Here is a 23,748-nt window from a genome sequence, read left to right on the forward strand (position 1 = left end):
GAGTATTGTGTTCAGTTTTGGTCTCCTTACTTGAGAAAGGACGTACTGGCACTGGAGGGTGTGCAGAGGAGATTCACTAGGTTAATCCCAGAGCTGAAGGGGTTGGATTACGAGGAGAGGTTGAGTAGACTGGGACTGTACTCGGAATTTAGAAGGATGAGGGGGGATCTTATAGAAACATATAAGATTATGAAGGGAATAGATAGGATAGATGCGGGCAGGTTGTTTCCACTGGCGGGTAAAAGCAGAACTAGGGGGCATAGCCTCAAAATAAGGGGAAGTAGATTTAGGACTGAGTTTAGGAGGAACTTCTTCACCCAAAGGGTTGTGAATCTATGGAATTCCTTGCCCAGTGAAGCAGTAGAGGCTCCTTCATTAAATGTTTTTAAGATAAAGATAGATAGTTTTTTGAAGAATAAAGGGATTAAGGGTTATGGTGTTCGGGCCGGAAAGTGGAGCTGAGTCCACAAAAGATCAGCCATGATCTCATTGAATGGTGGAGCAGGCTCGAGGGGCCAGATGGCCTACTCCTGCTCCTAGTTCTTATGTTCTTATCACAACTGTACATCTAAATACGTCTTAAATGTTATGAGGGTCTCTGCCTCCACCGCCCTTTCAGGCAGTGAGTTCCAGTTCCCACCACCCTCTGGGTGAAAAAGCGTTTCCTCACATCCCCTCCCTTAAATCTATACCCCCTGGTCATTGATCCTTCCATTAAGGGAAAAGGTTTGTTCCTGTCTATCCATGTCCCTCCTAATTTTATACATCTTCCATGTCACCCTTCAGTGTCCTCTGTTTCAAGGAAAACTTCCCCGTCTATCCAATCTCTCTTCATAGTTAAAACTCTCTAACCCAGGCAACATCCTGGTAAATCTCCTTTTCAGTGTTAGTACATCCGTCCTATAATGTGGATTCCAAAACTTCACACAGTACTCTAGCTGTGACCTAACCAATGGTTTATACAATTCCAGCATAGCCTCCCTGCTCTTAAGTTAGTCTACCTAGTAGTTTCCAATGTGTAGGCTCCACAACACGGACAAACTCCCTTGTTCGATATTCAGAAGACTACAGGGGACTTTCTTCTACAATTAATGTCTACACCTGTCCTGCGAATGCTTATTCGAAGTAAATTACCAGAAAATCCCACAGAAGCATATAAATATAGAAAAGCGCCGAATCGACTAGCTTCTTTAGCAGTGTATTTAGACTTAGGAATAAGAAGATGTCCGTCAGCTGTCTGTGGCTTTATTTTTAAATTGAAACTGCTGGAAATATTCAGCTGGTTTGGCAACATCTGTGGAGAGAGAAACAGTTTTCTGTAACCTTATTTTTAAATTAATGTCCACTTTAAAGGGGGTCCGGTAGAAGAAAGCCCAAGCAACAGCGGCAGGTGGATAATGACAGTGATGACCCCCAGACGTACAGCAGATATCCAGTTCCTAATATTGTGAGTATGAAAGAGACGAGCATATTCCTTAAATGTCCTGGGACAGGTATGTATTTTAGTAATTTGAGTTGATGGCATCAATCCAACAGAAACAAAGAAGTACTGTAATGAAAATGCTTCATGAGAGCAATGCAGTTGATGTTTATTTTATTTTCAAAAAGCCTTTGACTGCCAGACAAAATACTTGTTAGCAAAATTAAAGCCCATGGATTAAAGGAACAATATTGGTGTGGATATAAAATTGGCTAAGGGACAGGAAGAGAGCCGTGTGGAATAACTGTTTCTTATACTGGTGCTGTTGGTTACACTGCCTATTTCCACCTCTGTAAAATTCCAGGACTGTGTCTCTGCCTCAGTTCATTTGCTGCTGAAACCCTCAACAATACCTTGAATCATAGAGTATCAAAAGTGCAGAAGGGGGCCATTTAGCCCATCGAGTGCACCAACCTTCTGAAAGAGCACCCTACCTAGACCCACTCCCCCACCCTATCCCCATAACCCCACCTAACCTGCATATCTTTTGGATGCTAATGGGCAATCGGGTAATTTAGCATGGTCAACTCCCCTAACCTGCATCTCTTTGGACTGGGAGGAAACCAGAGCACCCAGAGGAAACTCACGCCGACACTGGGAGAACATGCAAACTCCACAGTCACCCAAGGCTGGAAATGAACCCGGGTCCCAGGTGCTGTGAGGAAGCAGTGCCTGCCACCATGCCATCCTCACCTCTATTACCTCTAAACTTTAAAAAAAAAATTAGCATTCCAATTCATTTTTAAACACGGGGAGAATGTTCAAACTCCACACGGACAGTGACCCAGGGCTGGGTTCGAATCTGGGACCTCAGCGCCATGAGGCAGCAGTGCTATCCACTACACCACCGTGCTGCCCCGATTACCTCTAGACTTGACTTTTCCACCACACTCCTGTCTGGCCTGCCGCTTGCTACCCTTGAGGCCATCTAAAATTATTGACTGTGTCCTAACCCAGTCAACAGCCAACTTTGAACTTGACATGTGTGCTGCTCTCTGGTTTGCTGGCAGATTGAGGGTGAATGGGCGTTGAGCTACCATACTTGCCATTATGACAATTAAGTGGAATGTGGGACTGGAGCTGTTCTGCTTGGCATGAAAACACTAATTTCTATTCTTCTTGTAGAACTCTTCGGAATATTTTAATGATGATGTGGATGAATTTCATGAGAAGAAGCTCCAGGTGAGTTTGAGATATTGCTGACAACCGTATTGAGATATTGCAGGCAAGAAAATCATATTTTACATTTGGGTGCGCAATTTTATGTTTGTCAATCTCCCATGGAATTGCTCGTGGGGGAATTGAGACGTGGGCAACCTGCAGGTTAAGCACGCCGAAGAGGGTGGAGGAACAATAATGAAATTCTGTTTTAACCTATTAAATAGCAAAATGTATGGGAATTTGGGAAGCCATTGGGATATAGGAATTTTTCTACAATACAGATTGACCAGCTTTGAGCTGCAAGACCAGATTACTAAAGTGGCGCCACATTAGGGTGTAGTTGAGTCTGACAAATGTGGACATTAGAATTTCTTATAAGACAGTTGACTGAAAAGTGACTATAACTGCAGGAAATATGGTTAGACGACAGGATGCTCAGACATCAGATTTTTCATATGTAGATAGATGCAAATGTATGTTCTGTGATTTAATATATGCATTTTCAACAATTTTCCAAAGTAAAACAATCGTCCTTAACTTCCTGGCTCCCGACTTCTGGTTGCGGCAATGCGGAGCTAAGCCGCACATTTCGGCAGCTCCCGCTATAACGGACTTTTGGGCTCTCCAGAGGAGCCCCAACGGACATTTTTTGATTTAATCCCATGTGGGAAGGTGAAGTAAGGTCCCCCCCCTTATGTTGTATGGCGGAAATTAGCGGTGGAGCGTCGGAGAAAGAGGCTCTGGAGCAGCGGCAAAAACGAGGGGGAAAAAACAGGAGGGCGGAGATCGAGCAGCATGGGGGCCGGACCAGCAGGAGTTCCTTAAGCGCTGTGTGGAGGAGCTTAAAAAGGAGGTGCTGGCGCCAATGCTGTTAGCGAGTGAGGGGCTGAAGGAGACCCAGAAGGCCCAGGCGGTGGAGCTTCGTGAGGTGAGGGATAAAACAAATGAGAATGAGGACGACATCCTGGGCCTGGCGGTAAAAATGGAGGCGCACGAGGCGGTGCACAGGAGGTGGGCCGAGAGACTCGAGGTCCTGGAGAACAGGTCAAGGAGGAAGAATCTCCGGATTCTGGATCTCCCCGAAGGAGTGGAGGGAGCTGATGCTGGGGCGTATGTGAGTACGATGCTCCAGTCCCTGATGGGTGCGGAGGCCTCTCCGAGCCCCCTGGAGCTGGAAGGGGCTCACCGGGTCCTGGCGAGGAGACCCAAGGCTGATGAGCCGCCAAGGGGGATAGTGGCAAGGTTCCATCGCTTCGCGGACAAAGAAAGTGTTCTGAGATGGGCCAAGAAGGTGCGGAGCAGTAGATGGGAGAATGCGGTGATCCGAGTCTACCAGGATTGGAGCGCAGAGGTGGAAATGAGGAGAGCTGGCTTCAACCGGGTTAAGGCGGTGCTGCACAAAAAGAGAGTCTGGTCCGGCATGCTGCAGCCTGCGCGACTGTGGGTCACTTATCAGGACCGACACCATTATTTTGAAACGCCAGAAGAGGCGGGGACCTTTATCCAAACGGAAAAATTGGACTCTAACTGTGTGGTTGTGGGGGGGGGGAGATGTTGGTTGTATACGGGGTTGTAAATATTGCAAAGAATATTTCATGGGTGGGATGATGGATGGGGATGTGGGTAGAGTTCTGGTTAAAATTCCTTTTTTGTTCTGTAGACGAGATGGTGGGGAATGTGGGCGTCGGTGCTGGAGGGAGGTGAGACTCGGGGATGGGGGAACTGGGACAATGGCTGCAACAGGAGCTGCGCCACGGGGGGCGGGGCTGGCTCAGGAAAACGCGGGGGGGGGGTGGAGGAAGGTAAGGAGGAAGAGAGACTCCCACACGGGGAGATCAACGGGAAGGCGGGGGAAGCAGAAGTCAGCTGACTCACGGAAGTAATATGGGGGGAGCAAAAGTGCTAGATGTGGATCTGGCGGGGGGACGGGACATGAGGGTTGCTGCTGCACTGTCCGAGGGGGAACTGAACATGGAAGAGATGGTCGGGGCGGAGGTTCCCCGTCTGGGGGACTGGAGGGTGCGGGAGGCGTGGGCATGGGACTGGCCTAAGATAGGAGGTGGCTAGTCGGCGGGAGGTGGGGTGGGGGGGTGGTAGCCCCCCAATCCGGCTGATCACGTGGAATGTGAGAGGCCTAAATGGGCTGGTTAAGAGGGCTCGAGTGTTCGCGCACCTAAAGGGACTGAAGGCAGACGTGGTCATGCTTCAGGAGACACATCTGAAGGTGGCAGATCAGGTCAGGTTAAGGAAGGGATGGGTAGGACAGGTGTTCCATTTGGGGCTGGATGCGAAGAATAGAGGGGTGGCACTACTGGTGGGAAAGCGGGTGTCGTTTGAGGCCAAGAACATAGTAGCGGACAATGGAGGCTGATACGTGATGGTGAGCGGTAGGTTGCAGGGGACAGTGGTGGTACTGGTGAATGTATATGCCCCGAACTGGGACGATGCTGGATTCATGAAACGGATGTTGGGGCGTATTCCAGACTTGGAGGTAGGGAGCTTGATAATGGGTGGGGATTTTAATACAGTGCTGGACCCAGCATTAGATCGTTCCAGATCTAGGACGGGGAAGAGGCCTGCTGCGGCCAAGGTGCTTAGGGGGTTTATGGATCAGATGGGGGGAGTAAATCCGTGGAGATTTGCCAGGCCTTTGGCCAGAGAATTTTCTTTTTTCTCCCACGTACATAAGGCCTACTCCAGGATAGATTTTTTTTTTTGTTCTGGGCAGGGCATTGATCCCGAAAGTGGAGGGAACGGAGTATTCGGCCATAGCCATTTCAGACCATGCCCCGCAATGGGTGGAGCTAGAGCTGGGGGAGGAGTGGGACCAACGCCCGTTGTGGCGGTTGGATGTTGGACTGCAGGCAGACGAGGAAGTGCATCGAAAGGTATCTGGAGGCCAACGACAACGGGGAGGTGCAGGTGGGAGTAGTATGGGAGGCGCTGAAGGCGGTGGTCAGGGGAGAGTTAAACTCCATCAGGGCTCATAGGGTGAAGAGAGAGGGCAGGGAAAGGGAGAGCTTAGTGGGGGAGATTTTAAGGGTGGACAGGCGATATGCAGAGGCTCCTGATGAGGGACTACTCCGGGAGAGACAAAGTCTCCAGACGGAGTTTGACCTGTTGACCACAGGGAAGGCAGAGGTACAGTGGAGGAAGGCACAGAGGGCGATATATGAATATGGGGAGAAGGTGAGTCGGATGCTGGCACATCAGCTCTGTAAGAGGATGGCAGCGAGGGAAATAGGTGGAATCAAGGATGGCAGGGGAACTACGGTGCGGACTGCGGTGAAAGTGAATGAGGCATTCAAGGCCTTTTACGAGGAGCTGTATAGGTCCCAGCCCCCAGGGGGAAAAGAGGGGATGCGACGATTCTCGGACCAGCAGAGGTTCCCGAGGGTGGAGGAGCAGGAGGCGGCTGGTTTGGGGGCGCCAATTGGGGTGGAGGAGCTGGTTAAAGGACTGAGGAGCATGCAGGCAGGGAAGGCCCCGGGGCCAGATGGGTTCCCAGTGGAGTTTTATAAGAAGTTTATAGACCTGTTAGCCCCGTTGTTGGTAAGGACCTTCAATGAAGCAAGGGAGGGGGGGACCCTGCCCCCGACAATGTCGGAGGCGACGATCTCTTTGATCTTGAAGCAGGATAAGGACCCACTGCAATGTGGGTCGTATAGACCGATCTCGCTCCTCAATGTTGATGCTAAGTTGCTGGCAAAAATGTTGGCTACGAGGATTGAGGACTGTGTCCCGGGGGTGATTCACGAGGGCCAGACGGGATTCGTAAAGGGTAGGCAGCTAAGTACCAATGTGCGAAGGCTCCTAAATGTGATAATGATGCCATCGGTGGAGGGAGAAGCGGAGATAGTGACAGCCATGGACGCGGAGAAGGCCTTTGACCTAGTAGAGTGGGAGTATCTCTGGGAAGTGTTGAGGAGGTTTGGGTTTGGGGGAGGGTTTATTAGTTGGGTCAAGCTCCTGTATAGAGATCCGGTGACGAGTGTGGTCACGAACCGGCGGAGGTCGGAGTATTTCCGGCTGTATCGAGGGACGAGGCAGGGGTGCCCCCTGTCTCCTCTGCTGTTTGCATTGGCAATTGAACCTTTGGCCTTGTCGTTAAGGGAGTCGGGGAAATGGAAGGGGGTGGTCCGAGGGGGTGGGGAACATCGAGTGTCGCTGTACGCAGACAACCTGTTGCTGTATGTGGCGGATCCAGTGGAGGGGATGGTTGAGGTCATGCAGATCCTAAGGGAGTTTGGAGACTTTTCGGGCTATAAGCTCAACGTGGGAAAGAGTGAGCTCTTTGTGGTGCATCCGGGGGATCAGGGAAGAGGGATAGACGACCTACCGTTGAGGGCGGAAAGGAGCTTTCGATACTTGTGGATTCAGGTAGCTAGGAGCTGGGGGGCCCTGCACAAACTTAATTTGACGTGTCTGGTGGAACAGATGGAGGAGGATTTTAAAAGGTGGGACATGTTGCCACTCTCGCTGGCGGGCAGGGTACAGTCGATTAAAATGGTGGTCCTCCCAAGGTTTCTTTTTGTGTTCCAGTGCCTTCCAATCGTGATCACCAAGGCCTTTTTTAAGAGGGTAGGCAGGAGCATTATGAGTTTTGTGTGGGTGAGCAAGACCCCGAGGGTAAGGAGGGAGTTCCTGGAGCATAGCAGGGATAGAGGAGGGTTGGCGTTGCCGAATTTGGGTGGCTACTACTGGGCAGCCAACGTGGCGATGATCCGTAAGTGGGTGATGGAGGGAGAGGGGGCGGCATGGAAGAGGTTGGAGATGGCGTCCTGCAAAGGACGAGCCTGGGGGCGCTGGTGACGGCATCGCTGCCGTTCTCGCCGACAAGGTACACCACGAGCCCTGTGGTGGCGGCAACACTAAAGATCTGGGGGCAGTTGAGACGGCACAGGGGTGCGATGGGAGCCTCGGTGTGGTCCCCAATCAGAGACAACCATCGGTTTGTCCCGGGAAGGATGGACGGGGGGTTTCAGAGCTGGCATAGGGCAGGGATTAGAAGAATGGGGGACCTGTTCATCGATGGGACGTTTGCGAGCTTAGGGGCGCTGGAAGAGAAATTTGGACTACCCCTGGGAAATGCCTTCAGGTACATGCAAGTGAGGGCGTTTGTGAGGCCGCAGGTGAGGGAATTCCCGCTGCTTCCGGCACAGGGGATTCAAGACAGGGTGATTTCGGGCATATGGGTTGGGGAGGGCAAGGTGTCGGCGATATACCAGGAGATGAAAGAAGAGGGGGAGGCTTTGGCAGAGGAGCTGAAAGGTAAATGGGAAGAGGAGCTGGGGGAGGAGATTGAGGAGGGGCTGGGGGCTGATGCCCTAAGTAGGGTTAATTCCTCTTCCTCGTGTGCCAGGCTTAGCCTGATACAGTTTAAGGTAGTGCTCAGAGCGCATATGACAAGGGCGAGGCTGAGTAGGTTCTTTGGGGTGGAGGACAGATGTGGGAGGTGCTCAGGAAGTCCGGCGAACCATGTCCATATGTTTTGGTCATACCCGGCACTGGAGGGGTTCTGGAGGGGAGTTGCGGGAATAGTATCTAAGGTGGTGAAAGTCCAGGTCAAGCCAAGCTGGGTGCTAGCACTATTTGGAGTAGTGGACGAGCCGGGAGTGCAGGAGGCGAAAGAGGCCGGCATTCTGGCCTTTGCGTCCCTAGTAGCCCGGCGAAGGATCTTGTTAATGTGGAAAGAGGCGAAGCCCCCCAGCGTGGAGGCTTGGATAAATGATATGGCAGGATTTTATCAAGTTGGAGAGGATAAGGTTTGCCTTGAGAGGGTCTGCGCAGGGGTTCTACAGGCGGTGGCAACCGTTCCTAGACTATCTCGCGGAGCGTTAAATGAAGGTCGGACAGCAGCAGCAGCAACCCAGGGGAGTGGGGGGGGGATATCTTTTGTGTGGGGGGGGGGGGGGGGGAGGTTTTTTTTTCTAGGGGGCATTTGAGCAAGAAAACACATAAATGATCAGGAAAACTGACATGTACGGGAGGAATCCAATGTACAAAGCTCTGTATCATATTGACTTGCCATGTTCATGTCTTGCTATGCGAGCTTTCTTTCTTTTTTGTTACGGGGGGGGTTTGTTTGTTTGGTTGAAAATTTTGTTAAAACCTCTTAATAAACATATATTTTTTTTAAAATAAAAAAAAAAACTTCCTGGCTCCCTAGTGTTGAATTTTGGGGAAGCCCAGAGATGCACTGGGAATCCCTTTTGGGAAGTTCCTAGGTAAGGGTTTACCCAACAATTTTGCAGAAGTGCTAACTTCCCCTGGACAATTGCACTGCAAACCATCCGACAAGACAATTTAAATCGCTAACTTCAGATGGTTCTGCCAGCATTATATTAATAGATACTCTGAAAGGGTTAGAAGAAATAAAAGCACTTTTAACTTCAGTGTAACCATTTTTAAGACCCAGACGGAGCCACACACGTGATATCCCCACGCCTTCTGAATGTGGACGCAAAAGTATTGGCGAAGGTACTGGCGGGTGGGCTGGAGGAGTGCCTCCCGAAGGTGATAGGTGAAGATCAGATGGGGTTTGTGAGAGGGAGGCAGCTCTTTTCGAACATTAGGAGGGTTTTGAACGTCGTTATGGCACCGGCGGAAGGGAAGGAAACCGAGGTGGTTGTGGCACTGGACGCCTAGAAGGCGTTTGATCGGGTAGAATGGGGGTACTTGATGGCAGTTCTGGAGCGGTTTGGGATTGGACCAAGATTTGTGAACTGGGTAAAGCTACTATATAAGGAGCCGAAGGCGAGTGTCCGCACAAACAACATCAGCTCAAGATACTTTTCTCTCCACCGTGGGACGAGGCAGGGATGTCCTATGTCCCCCTCCTGCTGTTTGCACTTGCGATTGAGCTGTTGGCCATCGCATTAAGAAGTTCGGGAGCATGGAAAGGAATAGTGCTGGGGGGGATAGAGCACAGGGTGTCCTTCTATGCCGACGACTTGCTGATATATGTGTTGGAACCGAGTGTGTCGATCGGGGGAATATTGGAGCTACTGCGGATATTTGGGTCTTTCTCAGGGTACAAGCTGAACCTAGACAAGAGTGAGTATTTTGTGGTGTCTCGGCCAGGGGTGGGGGCAGGGGTGGGGGGGGGGCTGCCATTCCGTAGGGCAGGGACTCACTTTAGGTACCTGGGGGTGCAGGTTGCCCGGGAGTGGGGGAGGCTTCGCAGGTACAACATCTCTAGTTTGGTGGGGAGACTGAAAGCCGATCTGGCAAGGTGGGATGGTCTCCCTCTGTCACTGGCGGGTCGGGTACAGGCGGTTAAAATGAATGTGTTACCGCGATTTCTGTTTATTTTTCAATGCCTACTAATTTTCCTGCCAAAAGCTTTTTTCAGGGAGATTGGGGGAAGGATTACCTTGTTCATATCGGGAGGGAAGGTGGCCAGAGTGAGAAAGGTGCTGCTACAGAGGGGAAGGCAGGCAGGGGGTTTGGGTCTTCCGAACCTGATGTACTACTGGGCGGCGAATGTGGAGAAGGTGCGGAGCTGGGTCAGAGGGGTTGATTCCCAATGGGTCAAAATAGAGGAGAGTTTGTGCAGGGAGTCGGGACTGAAAGCACTAGCAACTAGCGCCTCTCCAGATAGCTCGGGGGAAATACTCAGGGAGTCCGGTAATAATAGCTTCATTGAAAATCTGGAGGCCGTTTCGCCAACACTTCGGGTTGGGGGCAGGTTCAAGGGAAATGCCGACTCGGGGGAACCACAGATTTGAGCCAGGGAGGTGGGATGGAAATTTCCGGAAATGGGAAGAGAAGGGGATTAAGACGCTAAAAGATTTGTTTCTTAGGGGTCGGTTTGCAGGATTGAAGGAGCTGGAAGCCAAGTATGGGCTGGAACAGGGGGAAATGTTTAGATACAGGCAGGTTCGAGATTTTGCCAGAAAGGAGATGCAGAGCTTCCCGGTGGAGCTGGCCTCCACATTGCTGGAGGAGGTGATGACGACAAGGGGACTGCAGATGGGGATAGTGTCAGCGGTGTACGGAGCTATTTTGGAAGAGGATAAGGCACCACTGGAAGGGATCAAAGCAAAGTGGGAGGAAGAGCTGGGAGAGGTTATAGAGGAGGGGGGTCTGATGTGAGGTGCTCCGGAGAGTAAATGCCTCCACCTCATGTGCGAGGTTGGGGCTGATATAGTTGAAGGTGGTATACAGAGCACCCCTCACGAGGGCGAGGATGAGCCGATTCTTTGAAGGAGTAGAAGATGTGTGTGAGCGTTGCGGAGGCGGGGCCCGCTAATCACGTTCATATGTTTTGGGCCTGTCCAAAGCTAGAGGATTACTGGAAGGAGGTTTTCAGGGTAATTTCCAAGGTGTGCATGTGAAACTGGACCCGGGTCCCCGGGAGGCCATATTCGGGGTGTCGGACCAGCCAGGGTTGGAAACGGGTGCGGAGGCAGATATCGTAGCCTTCGCCTCGTTGATTGCCCAAAGGCGGATCCTGTTGGGATGGAGAGCAGCCTTTCCAACCTGTGCACTGGCGTGGCAGGGGACCTGTTGGAATTCTTGACTCTTGAGAAGGATAAGTTTGAACTGAGGAGAAGGACGGAGGGGTTCTACAAGTCATGGGCATTATTCATTATGCACTTTCAAGAACTGGATAACATCGAACATTCGTTGGGGGAGGAGGGGGGCTGTGTGTATTAAGGGTGACTAGGGGTAATCCCTGATTCCTTTTTGTCATTTGTTTATGTAAACATGCGGGCTAATGTTTGGGGGTTGGTGGGAGGGTGGGATTGTTGTTATTGTTATGGGGATTGACATATTTGTTGCTGATTATTGTTTATTGTTGGTGGGTGTAAATTTGGGAGAAAATGTGAAAAAGGAGGAGAATAAAAATATTTATTTAAAAAAAAAACGTTATCCCCACCCACCCAACCCACTAAGCAACTCCCACCCACACCGCATCCACCCCACCGACTGGACCGGAGCTGACACCACCCCTTGACCCATCGGCAACATGACCCCGCCCCACCCCCTCCCAATGTCTGATCCCCTACATCCCATTTGCTTCCCTTAGACACTCCCTTCAATGGGACATTTAAACTCACCTGCTTTACAGCAGTTAGTGCTGTAAAAAGGGGAGAGTGTCCTTCTTTGCTCCGCTTTTTTTACACTTCGACGGTGGAGGCGGGTTGTGCTTTGCTAATGGAATCTCACTCTGCCTGAGTCAGGAAGGTCGGGCGAGACAGATGCTTAAGAATTTGCAGATAAGTGGGTACAGAGTGGCAATCTGTTGTTGGTTGCCACTCCGAGGAAGTTCTGGCCGAAAGGGTCTTGACCACCAGGGAATACTCTATTTGTTGGGGGGTGGAGGCTGGGAAGAGGAGAGTTATTTTTATACAGGTAATCTATAAAGAATACATAAACCTATTTGCCAAACCAAGGATTTTTCAGCAAAAGTATACAATTGAACATCCTTTATCCATTCATCTGAAAAGCAAACGCATCGGAAAATCAAACCTTTGTTGAATGGACTCTTGCCATGAGCCAACACAAAGCTCACTGATCAGACCCGACTTTTTGCACGGAAGGTCTGAGCTCGGAGACTGGTAGATAAGCTGGACTAAGACTAATATAATGTCAGTAGGACTAGACCTACCATTTATACAGTAGATGTATCAAATCCAAAAATATCCAAATACTGAAACGCAATTGGCTCCAGGGTTTTGGATAAAAGATAGTCTACCGTATTACTCTCTGTTGTAGAATTTTTAAACCTGAATCATCCTTATTGTTGGTGTTGACAGTGACATATTGTGTTACAGAAGCTGCTGACTGATGGAGTCATGCTGGACGATGCGAGTGAAGACTCCGAGGATGAGGTGGGTGTGACCAACTCTATTGGGCTGACTGTGAATCCTGGGGAGGATAACAGCTATCAAAAATCTTATCATTTGTTTCTCTGATGCCAGTGATCGTGCAAATGATCGTGTAACGCATCCTCTTTGAAATACAATGGCTGGATTCCACTGATTTTTTTTATTTAAAAAGCGCATGTATACACACACAGCCCTTTCAGACCTCTAGCTTTCCAAAAGTGCTTCATGGACGATGAAGTATTTTTGAAGTGTAGTCACTGTAATTAGGATATGTAGCACAGCAAGGTCACACAAACAGTATAGTGATAGCAAACTGTTTTAGGTAATTGAAGGTAAATATTGGCCAGAACACTGGGGAATGTTCTTTTGATGTAGTGTATGTAAACCTTTGGCCCATCTGAGAGGTTTAATGTCTCATCTGAAAATGAGACCGGTGACAATGTAGCACTCCAACCCTATTGCATAGAAGAAACAGGCTAGATTTTGTTCTCTACCCCCTGGATTTGAAACTGAACCCACAATCTTGCAATCCAGACGAGAGTGGTACCAAGTGAGCCACAGCTGGTATGGAAGATAAACATGCCCATACAGGTCTGGTTAGATTTATTTTCCATGATCATGTAATAGTTATTTCTGTGAAATCATGCCTTTTAGTTGGAGTTCCTGTTCTGTGAGTTACTGATATCCAGAGTAACAGTTACTGAAACCCCTTGGAGCACCTGAGGTAGTGCCACTGTCACTTGTCAAACCCACCTAAATCCTACAGGAATGTTCTGGTTTCCTGGGGCATGTAGCAGGCCCTTTTATCATTTTCCCTTCCTCCCACCTGTCTCAGAAGTTTTGTATCGCTACTTGATTTCCCCCACCTTCTGTCCCTTCACATTTCAGCTCTGGTGGTGTCTCGCACTGTAGGACCTGCCTTTTAATAAGTTGTGAATTAAAAGGAAGATGGCCAGTGAATAATGTTTCTTCATCTCCCTCAAATTATTATATGGCATACATGTATAGAAGTTAATAGTGGCAATTAGCATCATTTCCCCTAAAATTTATCATTTGATCATCTTCTTTGTCCTTAAACAGGAAGAGGTGATGCCCTTGGACGTTCCTGATTCTGATGAGGAAGATGAAGACGAGGAAGATGTTGACATGGATAGTGACCTTGAGGGTAAATCGGAGGCTGGTGAGTGTACTGCAATGCATCAGATTTTACATAATGCATCCAGTTTCAGCAAAACTTATTCCTCACTTTCCACCTCCCCATTTTGAAATTCCCTTGGGCGAGATCAACACCAATGAAGGAAACTTCTGTGTAATTGCAAGGAGGGGTTAGATGAATAGTTCCAGGACATCAGCATCACAATATCCAGGATCACGGTGCACTCATCAGCACTGCAGAGCTATCTGATGAAGCGATGTGGGGAAGTTCTGTAGTGACCTCTGGTGGCAGCAGTGGCATTCTGCAGGAGTAGAAGTAAATCGAACTGAAGCGAAATGTAAATGTTGCCACAGTCCCAGAGGACCATAGGCTGACTTTGGTCACCACACCTCAGGCGAGGGCAAAGTTGAGGAGGTTGGCCCTTCGTGAATAACCTCCGCCAATACAGGAATTGTACCCGCACTGTTGGTGCCGCTCCACATCCGCATCATGAACCAGCTGTCGAGCCAACTGAGCTAACTGACTCCCAATTGAACTGAAGTACAACTTTAAGCAAGATGCCATTTATGTGTCTCCTGCTCTTTTAAGGAAAAGATTCCTGACTAAGGAGTGAGATTGATGGTCAACAAAAGTACAACCAACTGCGGCATCTTAAATTACTTTTTAAGTAATTAGGGCAGCACGGTAGCATTGTGGATAGCGCAATTGCTTCACAGCTCCAGGGTCCCAGGTTCGATTCCGGCTTGGGTCACTGTCTGTGTGGAGTCTGCACATCCTCCCCATGCGTGCGTGGGTTTCCTCCGGGTGCTCCGGTTTCCTCCCATAGTCCAAAGATGTGCAGGTTAGGTGGATTGGCCATGATAAATTGCCCGTAGTGTCCAAAATTGCCCTTAGTGTTGGGTGGGGTTACTGGGTTATGGGGATAGAGTGGAGGTATTGACCTTGGGTAGGGTGCTCTTTCCAAGAGCTGGTGCAGACTCGATGGGCCGAATGGCCTCCTTCTGCACTGTAAATTCTATGATTTTTAATAAATCCTACAAAATTAGCTTGCCTTGTAAGTTCTTGTAATTTTCTTTTAAACTGCTTTCTTGTTCAATGCTTATGATCCATCTGACCTGTGTCTGATAAAATACCAGACGCTGCTCAATTATTTTCTTTCACAGTAGAACTCATGTTTGCTTCCTTTGTTTTGCAGGCCTCCCTAATGAGTTGGCCTGGGGCCAGAAGAAAGCGGCATATTACAATACAGACTATGTCGATGAGCTTCCGCGTAAGTGTGCTAATTTCCCATCTTGAATCAGCTTCATCATGGAGGGAAAGGTTTCCTCCATGCATTGTACCCAGTTCTTTATGGACAAATGTTTTTGATTTTGTTATATGTACTGCACAGAGAGCTTCTTACCACCTTGAGAAATAAATGGAATTAAAAATAGGAGACGTATACAATCAGATTAGGGATGGGGTTAGGTTACAGAGTGTTGTTGCTAGGGGAGGGGGGGGGGCTGTTCGGCTGACTAGGGAGGGATTTGATTTTAGAAGCGGAGAAGAGATTGGGGATGGGCGCTGCTAGGAGGCGGGGGGACAGGGGCTGGGGGCAGGCCCAAGAAAGGGGATGGCTGACCGGCAAGGAGTGGGGGGGGGGGCATGGTGCCCTCCAACTAGGCTGGTCACGTGGAACGTTAGAGGACTAAATGGGCCAGTGAAGAGAGCAAAGGTGTTCGCGCATCTTAGGGCTCTAAAGGTGGATGTGATAATGTTGCAGGAGGCGCACCTGAAGTTAGCGGACCAGATTAGGTTGAGGAAGAGCTGGGTTAGTCAGGTATTCCACTCGGGGCTAGATACTAAGACCAGGGGAGTCGCGATTCTGGTGAACTAGCGGGTGCAGTTTGAGGTGGGAAGTATTATTTCGGACAGGGAGGTCGCTACATTATGGTTAGCGGTGAGCTGGAAAGGGAGGAAGGTGGGCCTGGTCAACATATATGCGCCAAACTGGGATGATGCGGATTTCATAAAGAGGGTGCTGGGGAAGATACCCGACCTGGATTCCCACAAGCTGGTTATGGGAGGGGACTTCAATACAGTTATTAATTCAGGCTTGGACCGGTTGTGCTCAAAAACGGGCAGAGTGTCAGCAATGGGGAACGAGCTGAGGGAGTTCATCGATCCGGGAGTAGACCCTATGGACGTGCGAGAGAAAGGAGAACTTCCCTGTCAGCCTTCCAAACCTCCACTGGTCGACCCCCGGATCGATTTTTAAAAACTGAGATGGGATCTACTGACGGGGTGGTGGACGCGCAGTATTCGGCAATCACCATTTCCGACCATGCCCCACATTGGGTCGAGCTACAGGTGAGTGAAGAGAGCTTCCAGCGCCCACAGTGGAGGCTGGTTGTGGGACTGCTGGTGGACGAAGGGGTGTGCGAGAGGGTGAGGAAGTGTATACAAAACTACCTGCAGCTCAATGATACGGGGAAAGTCTCAGCAGCGGTGGTGTGGGAGGCGCTCAAGGCAGTCGTGAGAGGGGAGCTGATTTCAATCCGGGCTCACAGAGACAAGACGGACAGGGCAGAAATGGATCGACTATTAGCGGAGATCCTGCAGATTGACAGGAGGTATGCGGGGACCCCGAGTGCGGAGCTCTTGAGGGAACGGAGGAGGCTGCAGGCGGAGTTTGGGATGGTGTCCACGGGTAACGCAGTGGAGCAGTTCAGAAAGGCGAGGGGTGCGGTATATGAACATGGAGAGAAAGCCAGCAGGATGCTGGCTCAGCAGCTCAGAAAGAGGGAGGCGGCTAGGGCAATAGGTAAAGTGGTGGACGGAGGCGGTAACTTGGTTGGGGATGCGGCGGGTGTGAACAGGGCTTTCAAGGACTTTTATAGCAAACTCTATAGCTCGGAGCCCCCCGTGGGGCCGGAGGGGGTGAGACGCTTCTTAGACGACCTGACATTCCCAAAAGTGGGTAGGGAGCTAGTAGAAGGGCTGGGTGCCCCGATCGGAGCTGAGGAGATATTTGAGGGCTTAAAGGCCATGCAGTCAGGTAAAGCCCCAGGGCCGGATGGGTACTCGGTAGAATTTTATAAAAAGTTCTCCGGGATATTTGGGCCGCTGCTGATACGAATTGAATATGACAGAAAGTGAAATGTTTGTAGTTCAGGAGAGGGGCCAAGGGGACCGGCTGAGGGAGCTGCCATTCCGGTTAGTTGGGGACGGTTTCAGGTACCTGGGAATACAAGTGGCGCGGGATTGGGGTCGACTGCACAAGCTGAACCTCTCCCGGCTGGCAGATCAAAAGCGAGGGGAGTTCCAGAGGTGGGATGCGCTCCCGCTGTCGTTAGCTGGGAGAGTACAGACAGTTAAAATGACGGTCCTCCCGAGGTTCTTATTCGTGTTCCAATGTCTCCCCATTTTCATTCCACGTTCCTTTTTTAAGAGGGTAAGCAAGATCATTTTGGGCTTTGTATGGGCGGGCAAGTCCCCACGAGTGAAGAGGGTGATGCTCGAGCGGAATCGGGGGGACTTGCACTGCCAAATTTCAGCAACTATTATTGGGCGGGTAACATAGCCATGATAAGGAAGTGGGTGGTGGGGGGCGGGGGCAGCCTCATGTAGGGGTACCAGTTTGGGGATGTTGGTGACGGCGCCTCTGCCGTTCCCGCTGGCGCACTTCTCCACCAGTCCTATAGTGGTGGCGGCCCTTTGGATCTGGGGACAGTGGAGGAGGCACGTGGGAGCATCGGTCTAGTCCCCGATATGTGACAACCGTCGGTTTGCCCCGGGGAGGTTGGATGGGGGGTTTCGGGTATGGCGGTGGGCGGGGATTGAGCGGATGGAAGATTTGTTTTTGGAAGGGAGCTTACCCAGCTTGAGGGTGCTGGAGGCCAAGTTTGAGTTGACGAGGGGGAATGAATTCAGGTATATTCAGGTGCGGGACTTTTTGCGTAGGCAGATGCCATCTTTTCCACTCTTGCCACTAAGGGGGATCCAAGGTAGGTAGTGTCTAGAAGATGGGTGAAGAAGATATTTACAAGGAGCTCATGGGGGCAGAGGAGACGCAGACCGAGAAGCTGAGGCATAAATGGGAGGAGGAGGAGTTGGGAGGGGAGATTGAGGGAGGCCTGTGGGCGGACGAGCTGAGCAGGGTTAATGGGACTGCAACATGTGCCAGGCTTGACCTGATTCAATTTAAGGTCGTCCACCGGGTCCACATGACAGTGTCCCAGATGAGCAGATTCTTTGGCGTAGAGGACAGGTGTGTAAAGTGTCTGAGAGGACCGGCAGACCATGTCCACATGTTTTGGGCTTGTCCAAAACTTAGGAGATACTGGCAGGGGTTCGAGGACGTCATATCTAGAGTATTGAACACTAGGGTGGCAATGAGTCCAGAGGTGGCGATTTTGGGGGTTTCATTGGCCCCGGGAGTCCAAGGGGAGAAAAAGGCTGACGTCTTGGCCTTTGCTTCCCTGGTAGCCCGGAGACGGATACTTTTAGCTTGGAGGGACTCAAAGCCCCCGAAGTCGGAAGCCTGGCTGTCAGACATGGCGAGTTTCCTGGGCTTAGAGAAAATCAAGTTCACCTTGAGGGGGTCGTTGTTAGCGTTCGCCCGGAAGTGGCAACCATTCATTGACTTCTTTGCGGAGAATTAATCATCAGCAAAGGGGGGGGGGGGGGGTTCTGCTCTTGGAATGTAACGCAAAATGGCTTCTATTGGTCCTGTGTGTCATTGAACATTTTCAACATCTAGGGATGCATTCCCCTTGCAGGTTCAGTAGCAAAATGAATTGAATGTAGGTTTGCTCACTTCACATTCCCTTTGCATGTCTTAGTGCCAGGTTCTCTACCTTCTTATTTAGCCATTGTCTTGTTAGTTCTGTAGCAAGTTACTGTTCAGTAGCAAATCTTTCACTTCCATGTTCCCAGGAAGTTTCCATGTTGGGGCTGTGTTTTTTAATAAGACAGAAACTTGGACATTGGAATCATGGTGAGATACTTGGCTTGGTATTTTGGAAAGCTAGAACCAAATGGGACTAAGGGTCTTTATCTGCAAGGGTCTTCATCTCCAATGCTGTGCATCTTAAATTGCAAAAATAATTCACTTAACTACGCCAGGCTTCAGCCACAAGCACCCATTGTCATTCGTTATATAATGCTACATATTAGGTCTGATTTTCAGATTCCCTCAACACCCAGCCCTGTGGAAGCAATATATGTCAATCTAGGGATGCTTGGTCAGTGCATGTTTATTTTTTTTTCTTTTTGTTCGTCTTGTCTCTGGGTGACATTCTAACAGTGCATGACCTGTTTGAAGTTGTCCACCAGTGGCCCTGGGACCTGTATGAATGCAGTGAGTACAGCTGAACTATGGTGCTTTATTGCGTTTTCATCAAGGCAACCTCTTCCATTTGACATGTGAACCTCAGCCGGGAAATGATAATCTTGCATTTCCTATTTTGTACTTAACCATCCTGATGAATCTTTACTTGTAAATCAGGGAGGTGCAGGAATTTATCATGCTCAGTGTCTGGCTGTTTACACATTTGCAGGTGGTAAGCGTCAGGAGGAGGCACTGGCAGACGCTGAGGAGGAGGAACAAGAAGCTTTGAACATTCAGAAACGTTTGGCTGAGAATCTGACGGAGGATGACTTTGGCCTGGACCTTATTCAGGTAACCGGTGGTCCAAATTGAGGTGTGAAAGTGGTTTTTGGATTCGATGTGCAAAGTTGCACTGAAGGAAACTTTTTGACTTAATTCAAGTAATGTTTGACAACTCGACATCTCTGGTGTGTTTCTTTACAAAAGCCTTTTTAAAGTGCTGAATCGGGGTGGGATTCTGAGATCCTGAGGGTAAGTGTTGACGCTGTCGGAAACAACGTCGCGTTTCTCGGCGGCATCAACACGGCCTCAGGATCAGCAATTCTGGCCCCTACAGCACGGGAGCGGTTCACGCCGCTCCAGCTGCTGATCCCGGCGTCAAATGGGCGCCGCGGGATCCGCGCATGCGCAGTGGCACTGGCGCCAATGCGCGCATGCGCAGTGGCTTCCTTCAGTGCACCAGCCCCGACTCAACAGGACTATAGGGGCCAGCGCGGAAGAAAGGAGGCCCCCAGCCAGAGAGGCCGGTCCGCCAATAGGTGGGCCCCAATCGCGGGCCAGGCCACATCGGAAGGTCGTCTCACCCCCCCCCCCCCCCCCCCCCCCCCCGACTCTTTCTCTCTCTCTCTCTCTTTCCCCCCCCCCCCCGACTCTTTCTCTCTCTCTCTTTCTCTTCCCCCCCCCCCCCCCCCCCCACCCCACAGGCTACCACCTGACCGTTCCACGCCGAGTTCACGCCGGCTGAGAGTAGGTGTGGACGGTGCCGACGGGACTCAGCTTTTTTACGATGGCCACTCGGTCCATCCCGGACCGAGAATCTGCGGGCCGGCCCCTGACCGGCCCCACACAGCGCGAATGGTGCCGATTCTCCGCTCTGTGTCGGGGTGACGTGGCGCGATTCGCGTCGGTCGCAGGGATCCTCCAGCCCGGCCCCGGGCTGAGAGAATCCCGCCCCAGACTTCCCACTTTCTGCCCTTTGTGCCACTGGGTTCAGGACGCATCTCCATTGGGACTCTTCTTTCATCTGGCTTTGCAATACTTAATATCAGCTACATTTCTTGTATTCAAAGTCTTTGCACTGCGTTGACCCACAGTGGGTGGGTGGGTGTGATTTGTTCTGATGGAACTGATGTGTAGAAAGTAATGTGGAGGCAGAATGAGTTAATCTCTGTGACTACCTGTATTTGGGTGGGCAATCGGCCACTATTCATCTTGCAAGGCTTGTATGAATATCAGGTGAGAAGATATCCTGCCAACACACACACAAAGAATGACCAATTGGGTGAAATTTTAAAAAATGAATAAATTTAGAGTACCCAATTCTTTTTTCCCAATTAAGGGACAATTTAGTGTGGCCAATCCACATACCCGACACATCTTTTTTGGTTTGTGGGAGTGAGACCCACGCAGACACGGGGAGAGCATACAAACTCTACACGGACAGTGACCCGGGGCTGGGATTGAACTGGGACGTTGGCGCCATGGGGCAGCAATGCTAACCACTACACCACCGTGCTGCGGATGAGGTATCTTGAGAGCTGCCAGCACTGCTGAGATTGTATTTCAAAGGAGGGAAGTTTTTCTAGAGTGGTTTCGGGGAACATTTGATTATTTCATGAAGCGTTCTTGTTACAGGCGTTTGCCCAGGAGCAGGAAGCTGAGAGAGAACCAGAAAAGGATCTGAAAATCAAAAAGGATTTGAAGAAAATGTCCCATAAAGAGAAGATGAAACTCCTGAAGAAAGAGTCACCAGAGCTTCTGGAACTCATTCAGGACTTCAAAGCAAAGGTTAGCAAAACCTTAAAGCTTCTTTGAGTTTATTAATCTGTTTTGATGAATTTTCTGGATGATGTTAAATGGCATATACAAATCTAGTCAAATAATAGTAGATCTTATGTAAAGGCTACACCCAATATTTGTCCAAAACATCCTAACTAATGCTGCTTGCTGCTCTCTCGCTCGCCATTTCCATACCTGATTCTTTCACTTGCTGATTTCTCTCCTGAGCATAGGAGAGTTCAGGAGCAAGTGGCAAAGAAGGAATTGAGCAAAAGTAGCTGTCAGTCAAAGAGTCGCGAGAAGCAGGAGAGAATCGGGCTATGGAGTGGCAAGGAGAGAGGGGTCAGGCTGGGTCGCAAAGAGGTAGAAGAGAGGTGGGTGTGCAGAGAGGGGCAGGTGGCGGCAGGTGTGGTGGGGGGGGGCAGGCCGCGGCATCGGGAGGGGGAAAGGGGAAGGCGGAGGAGAGCAGGGGAATCAGGAAGTTTCTGTTGGAAGCAGTACATTTGTTTCTGATTTTTTTTTTTTTTCTTGCAGCTTGCAGAATTGAGGGATGAGCTGCATCCGCTGATGGGAATGGTGCAGAGTGAGATGATACCTGCAGGGAAGGTATGATTAAAACAAAATAGCCCATTTGGTAGGATGTGGTACTGGTTAATCACCTCTCTCTTCCCCCGCCCCTCCATTTTGGTACAAAAATCTAGAGAATGCTCATCGAGTTCTTCTGGGATAAAAGACTGCACTGGGTCTCTCTTGGGATTCTGAGTCTCCCGCTTAGAGAGTGCGGTCAGGCGCTGGTGGTGGAATTCCACCTTCAGATGCTGCAGTGTTACCTTTATATCGAGCCCCTTCCTAGATGGTGTCCCCATGCGATCTAGTTCTTTCGGCAGATGCAGGCCTGAACTATGATGTGCAGCTCCTGTTCATAGACCTGACAGGCCTTTGTCACTCCTTTTTTTGTTTAAATTTAGAGTACCCAATTATTTTTTTCCAATTAAGGGACAATTTAGTGTGGCCAATCCACCTACCCTGCACATCTTTGGGTTGTGGGGGTGAAACCTACGCAGACACAGGGAGCATGTGCAAACTCCACACAGTGACCCAGGGCCGGGATTCGAACCCGGGTCCTCAGCGCCGTAGGCAGCAATGCTAACCACTGTGCCACCATGCTGCCCCTGGTCTTTGTCACTCCTTAACAGGCGTTGCCCGTCTTTTACAAGGACCTACTTACATTTTGGAACATGGTCGTCTCGTGACGCCGGTCTCCCCTGTCTGCAGTAGCGGCTGTCGTCAGGAAGCTGCTGCTCAGGAATCTGCACCTCCACTAATACCACTTCCAGTAGCTGGCGGAGGGATGGCCTGTGGCTCCTGGGGTGACCAGGATCAGGGAAGTTCTGAGTGGCAGAGGAGTGGGCTGGATGCCAACACACGAGTTAACGCATTACATGGTGGTGACTATTGTGCTCGTGACCAATGCCATCCGTGACCTCAAAATGGTCGTGCTTGGACCCGTTGGCACTCGTAGACTGAAGGTGGCGCAGGTGTGTGACGAACTCCAGTCTGAGCACCCATGTTCAGATGCAATTACACATTGGCCCCAAGTCCTGTGCCCAACCCGTTCCCCCCTGTGCTGGAGCCCCATAGTCTGAGCTGCCTCACTTTCAGATTCCCAGTGCCTGTTCTTTTTGCGGCCATGTAGAGTTTGTGGATCATGCTTATACAGGTTGTTTTAGACTGCACTCCCTTTTCAGGTACTTAAAAACCTTTTGTTGCAGTTTTGTTTGCACTTCAGCCCCACACTCCTGATCAACGGGCATACAGTGCAGAGAGGAGCAGGGAAGGAGGAGAACCTCCCCGTGTACCTGGTCCTGGGCCTGGCCAAACTTGCCATCAGCAAGTCTGGCCAGACTGCCTGCCCCTCTACCACATCCACATTCGCAACCGGGTGTCCCTGGAGAGGGAACATGTGTCCACTGGCACCATCAAGGCCTCCTGCTCAGTGGGCACTTTAGGAACTGGGGTGCCTTATTGACCCCTTTAATCACATTTTAGTTTGATCATTTTTTGTTTAAGGTACTATCCATTTAAGGGGCTGTCTCTTAAATTTGTCCCTCAGTTTATTTGTTTTCGTTTACTTGTTTATTTGTGTTGACTCAAAAGAATTGGAAATGAAGGGTGTTCAGGCTCTCAGGAGCCTTTTGTAACAATTATTCTCTCATTATTCACAGGGTGCCAACTATGTGCAGACCAAGTACCACCTGTACCTGAAGTACGTTTCTTTAGTAATTTGTTGTCGGGTCTGAAACCTTTCCAGAAAGGCTGGGACACTAAGCAGAGGCTTTGAATGCAGGGTGTCCAATCTCTTTGTCACTGGTCACCAGAAGTAACTAATTGCATTTTTTTGATTAGTAAAAACTAATGAGTAATGGACAGACATGTGCTCTACATCCATGTATTCATATGCTCTGTGCATGTGTTCTTTAACCTTTTTGTGCGTTTGATAGGAGAGGAAAATGCAAAGTATGCAAGTGTTTTTTTAATTTTGTGTGTGCATTACTTCCTTGGTTACTGCTCATTGATTATCTGTTAAAATGGTCTATGGCACTGTTGAATATGTTGGGACTTCAGCGCCACAATAACACCAAAATACTATAGAATAGGGAGCTTCATTGTGGAATAACCACTGAGGGCATATGAGAATTTCTTGTATAATGCCTGATAAATATTATGGGGATGGGATGTACTGTAC

The 23,748-nt window shown here is 49.9% G+C and overlaps 1 protein-coding gene across 3 annotated transcripts in view; it reads left to right on the plus strand.

Moving 5' to 3' along the window:
• utp3 (UTP3 small subunit processome component) overlaps positions 1–23,748 on the plus strand; it is a 35,182-nt gene that overhangs the window by 2,811 nt on the left and 8,623 nt on the right. For all 3 annotated transcript variants that reach the window (XM_072478358.1, XM_072478357.1, XM_072478356.1), the window contains exons 2-10: positions 1,354–1,447; positions 2,606–2,662; positions 12,424–12,480; positions 13,558–13,657; positions 14,829–14,903; positions 19,174–19,295; positions 20,859–21,011; positions 21,537–21,608; positions 23,228–23,268. In XM_072478358.1, the coding sequence (XP_072334459.1) occupies positions 1,354–1,447; positions 2,606–2,662; positions 12,424–12,480; positions 13,558–13,657; positions 14,829–14,903; positions 19,174–19,295; positions 20,859–21,011; positions 21,537–21,608; positions 23,228–23,268 (771 nt within the window). The remainder of the gene's footprint in view (positions 1–1,353; positions 1,448–2,605; positions 2,663–12,423; positions 12,481–13,557; positions 13,658–14,828; positions 14,904–19,173; positions 19,296–20,858; positions 21,012–21,536; positions 21,609–23,227; positions 23,269–23,748) is intronic.

The sequence above is a fragment of the Scyliorhinus torazame genome, chromosome 16 (genome assembly GCF_047496885.1).
Source record: "Scyliorhinus torazame isolate Kashiwa2021f chromosome 16, sScyTor2.1, whole genome shotgun sequence".
Lineage (NCBI taxonomy): Eukaryota > Metazoa > Chordata > Chondrichthyes > Carcharhiniformes > Scyliorhinidae > Scyliorhinus > Scyliorhinus torazame.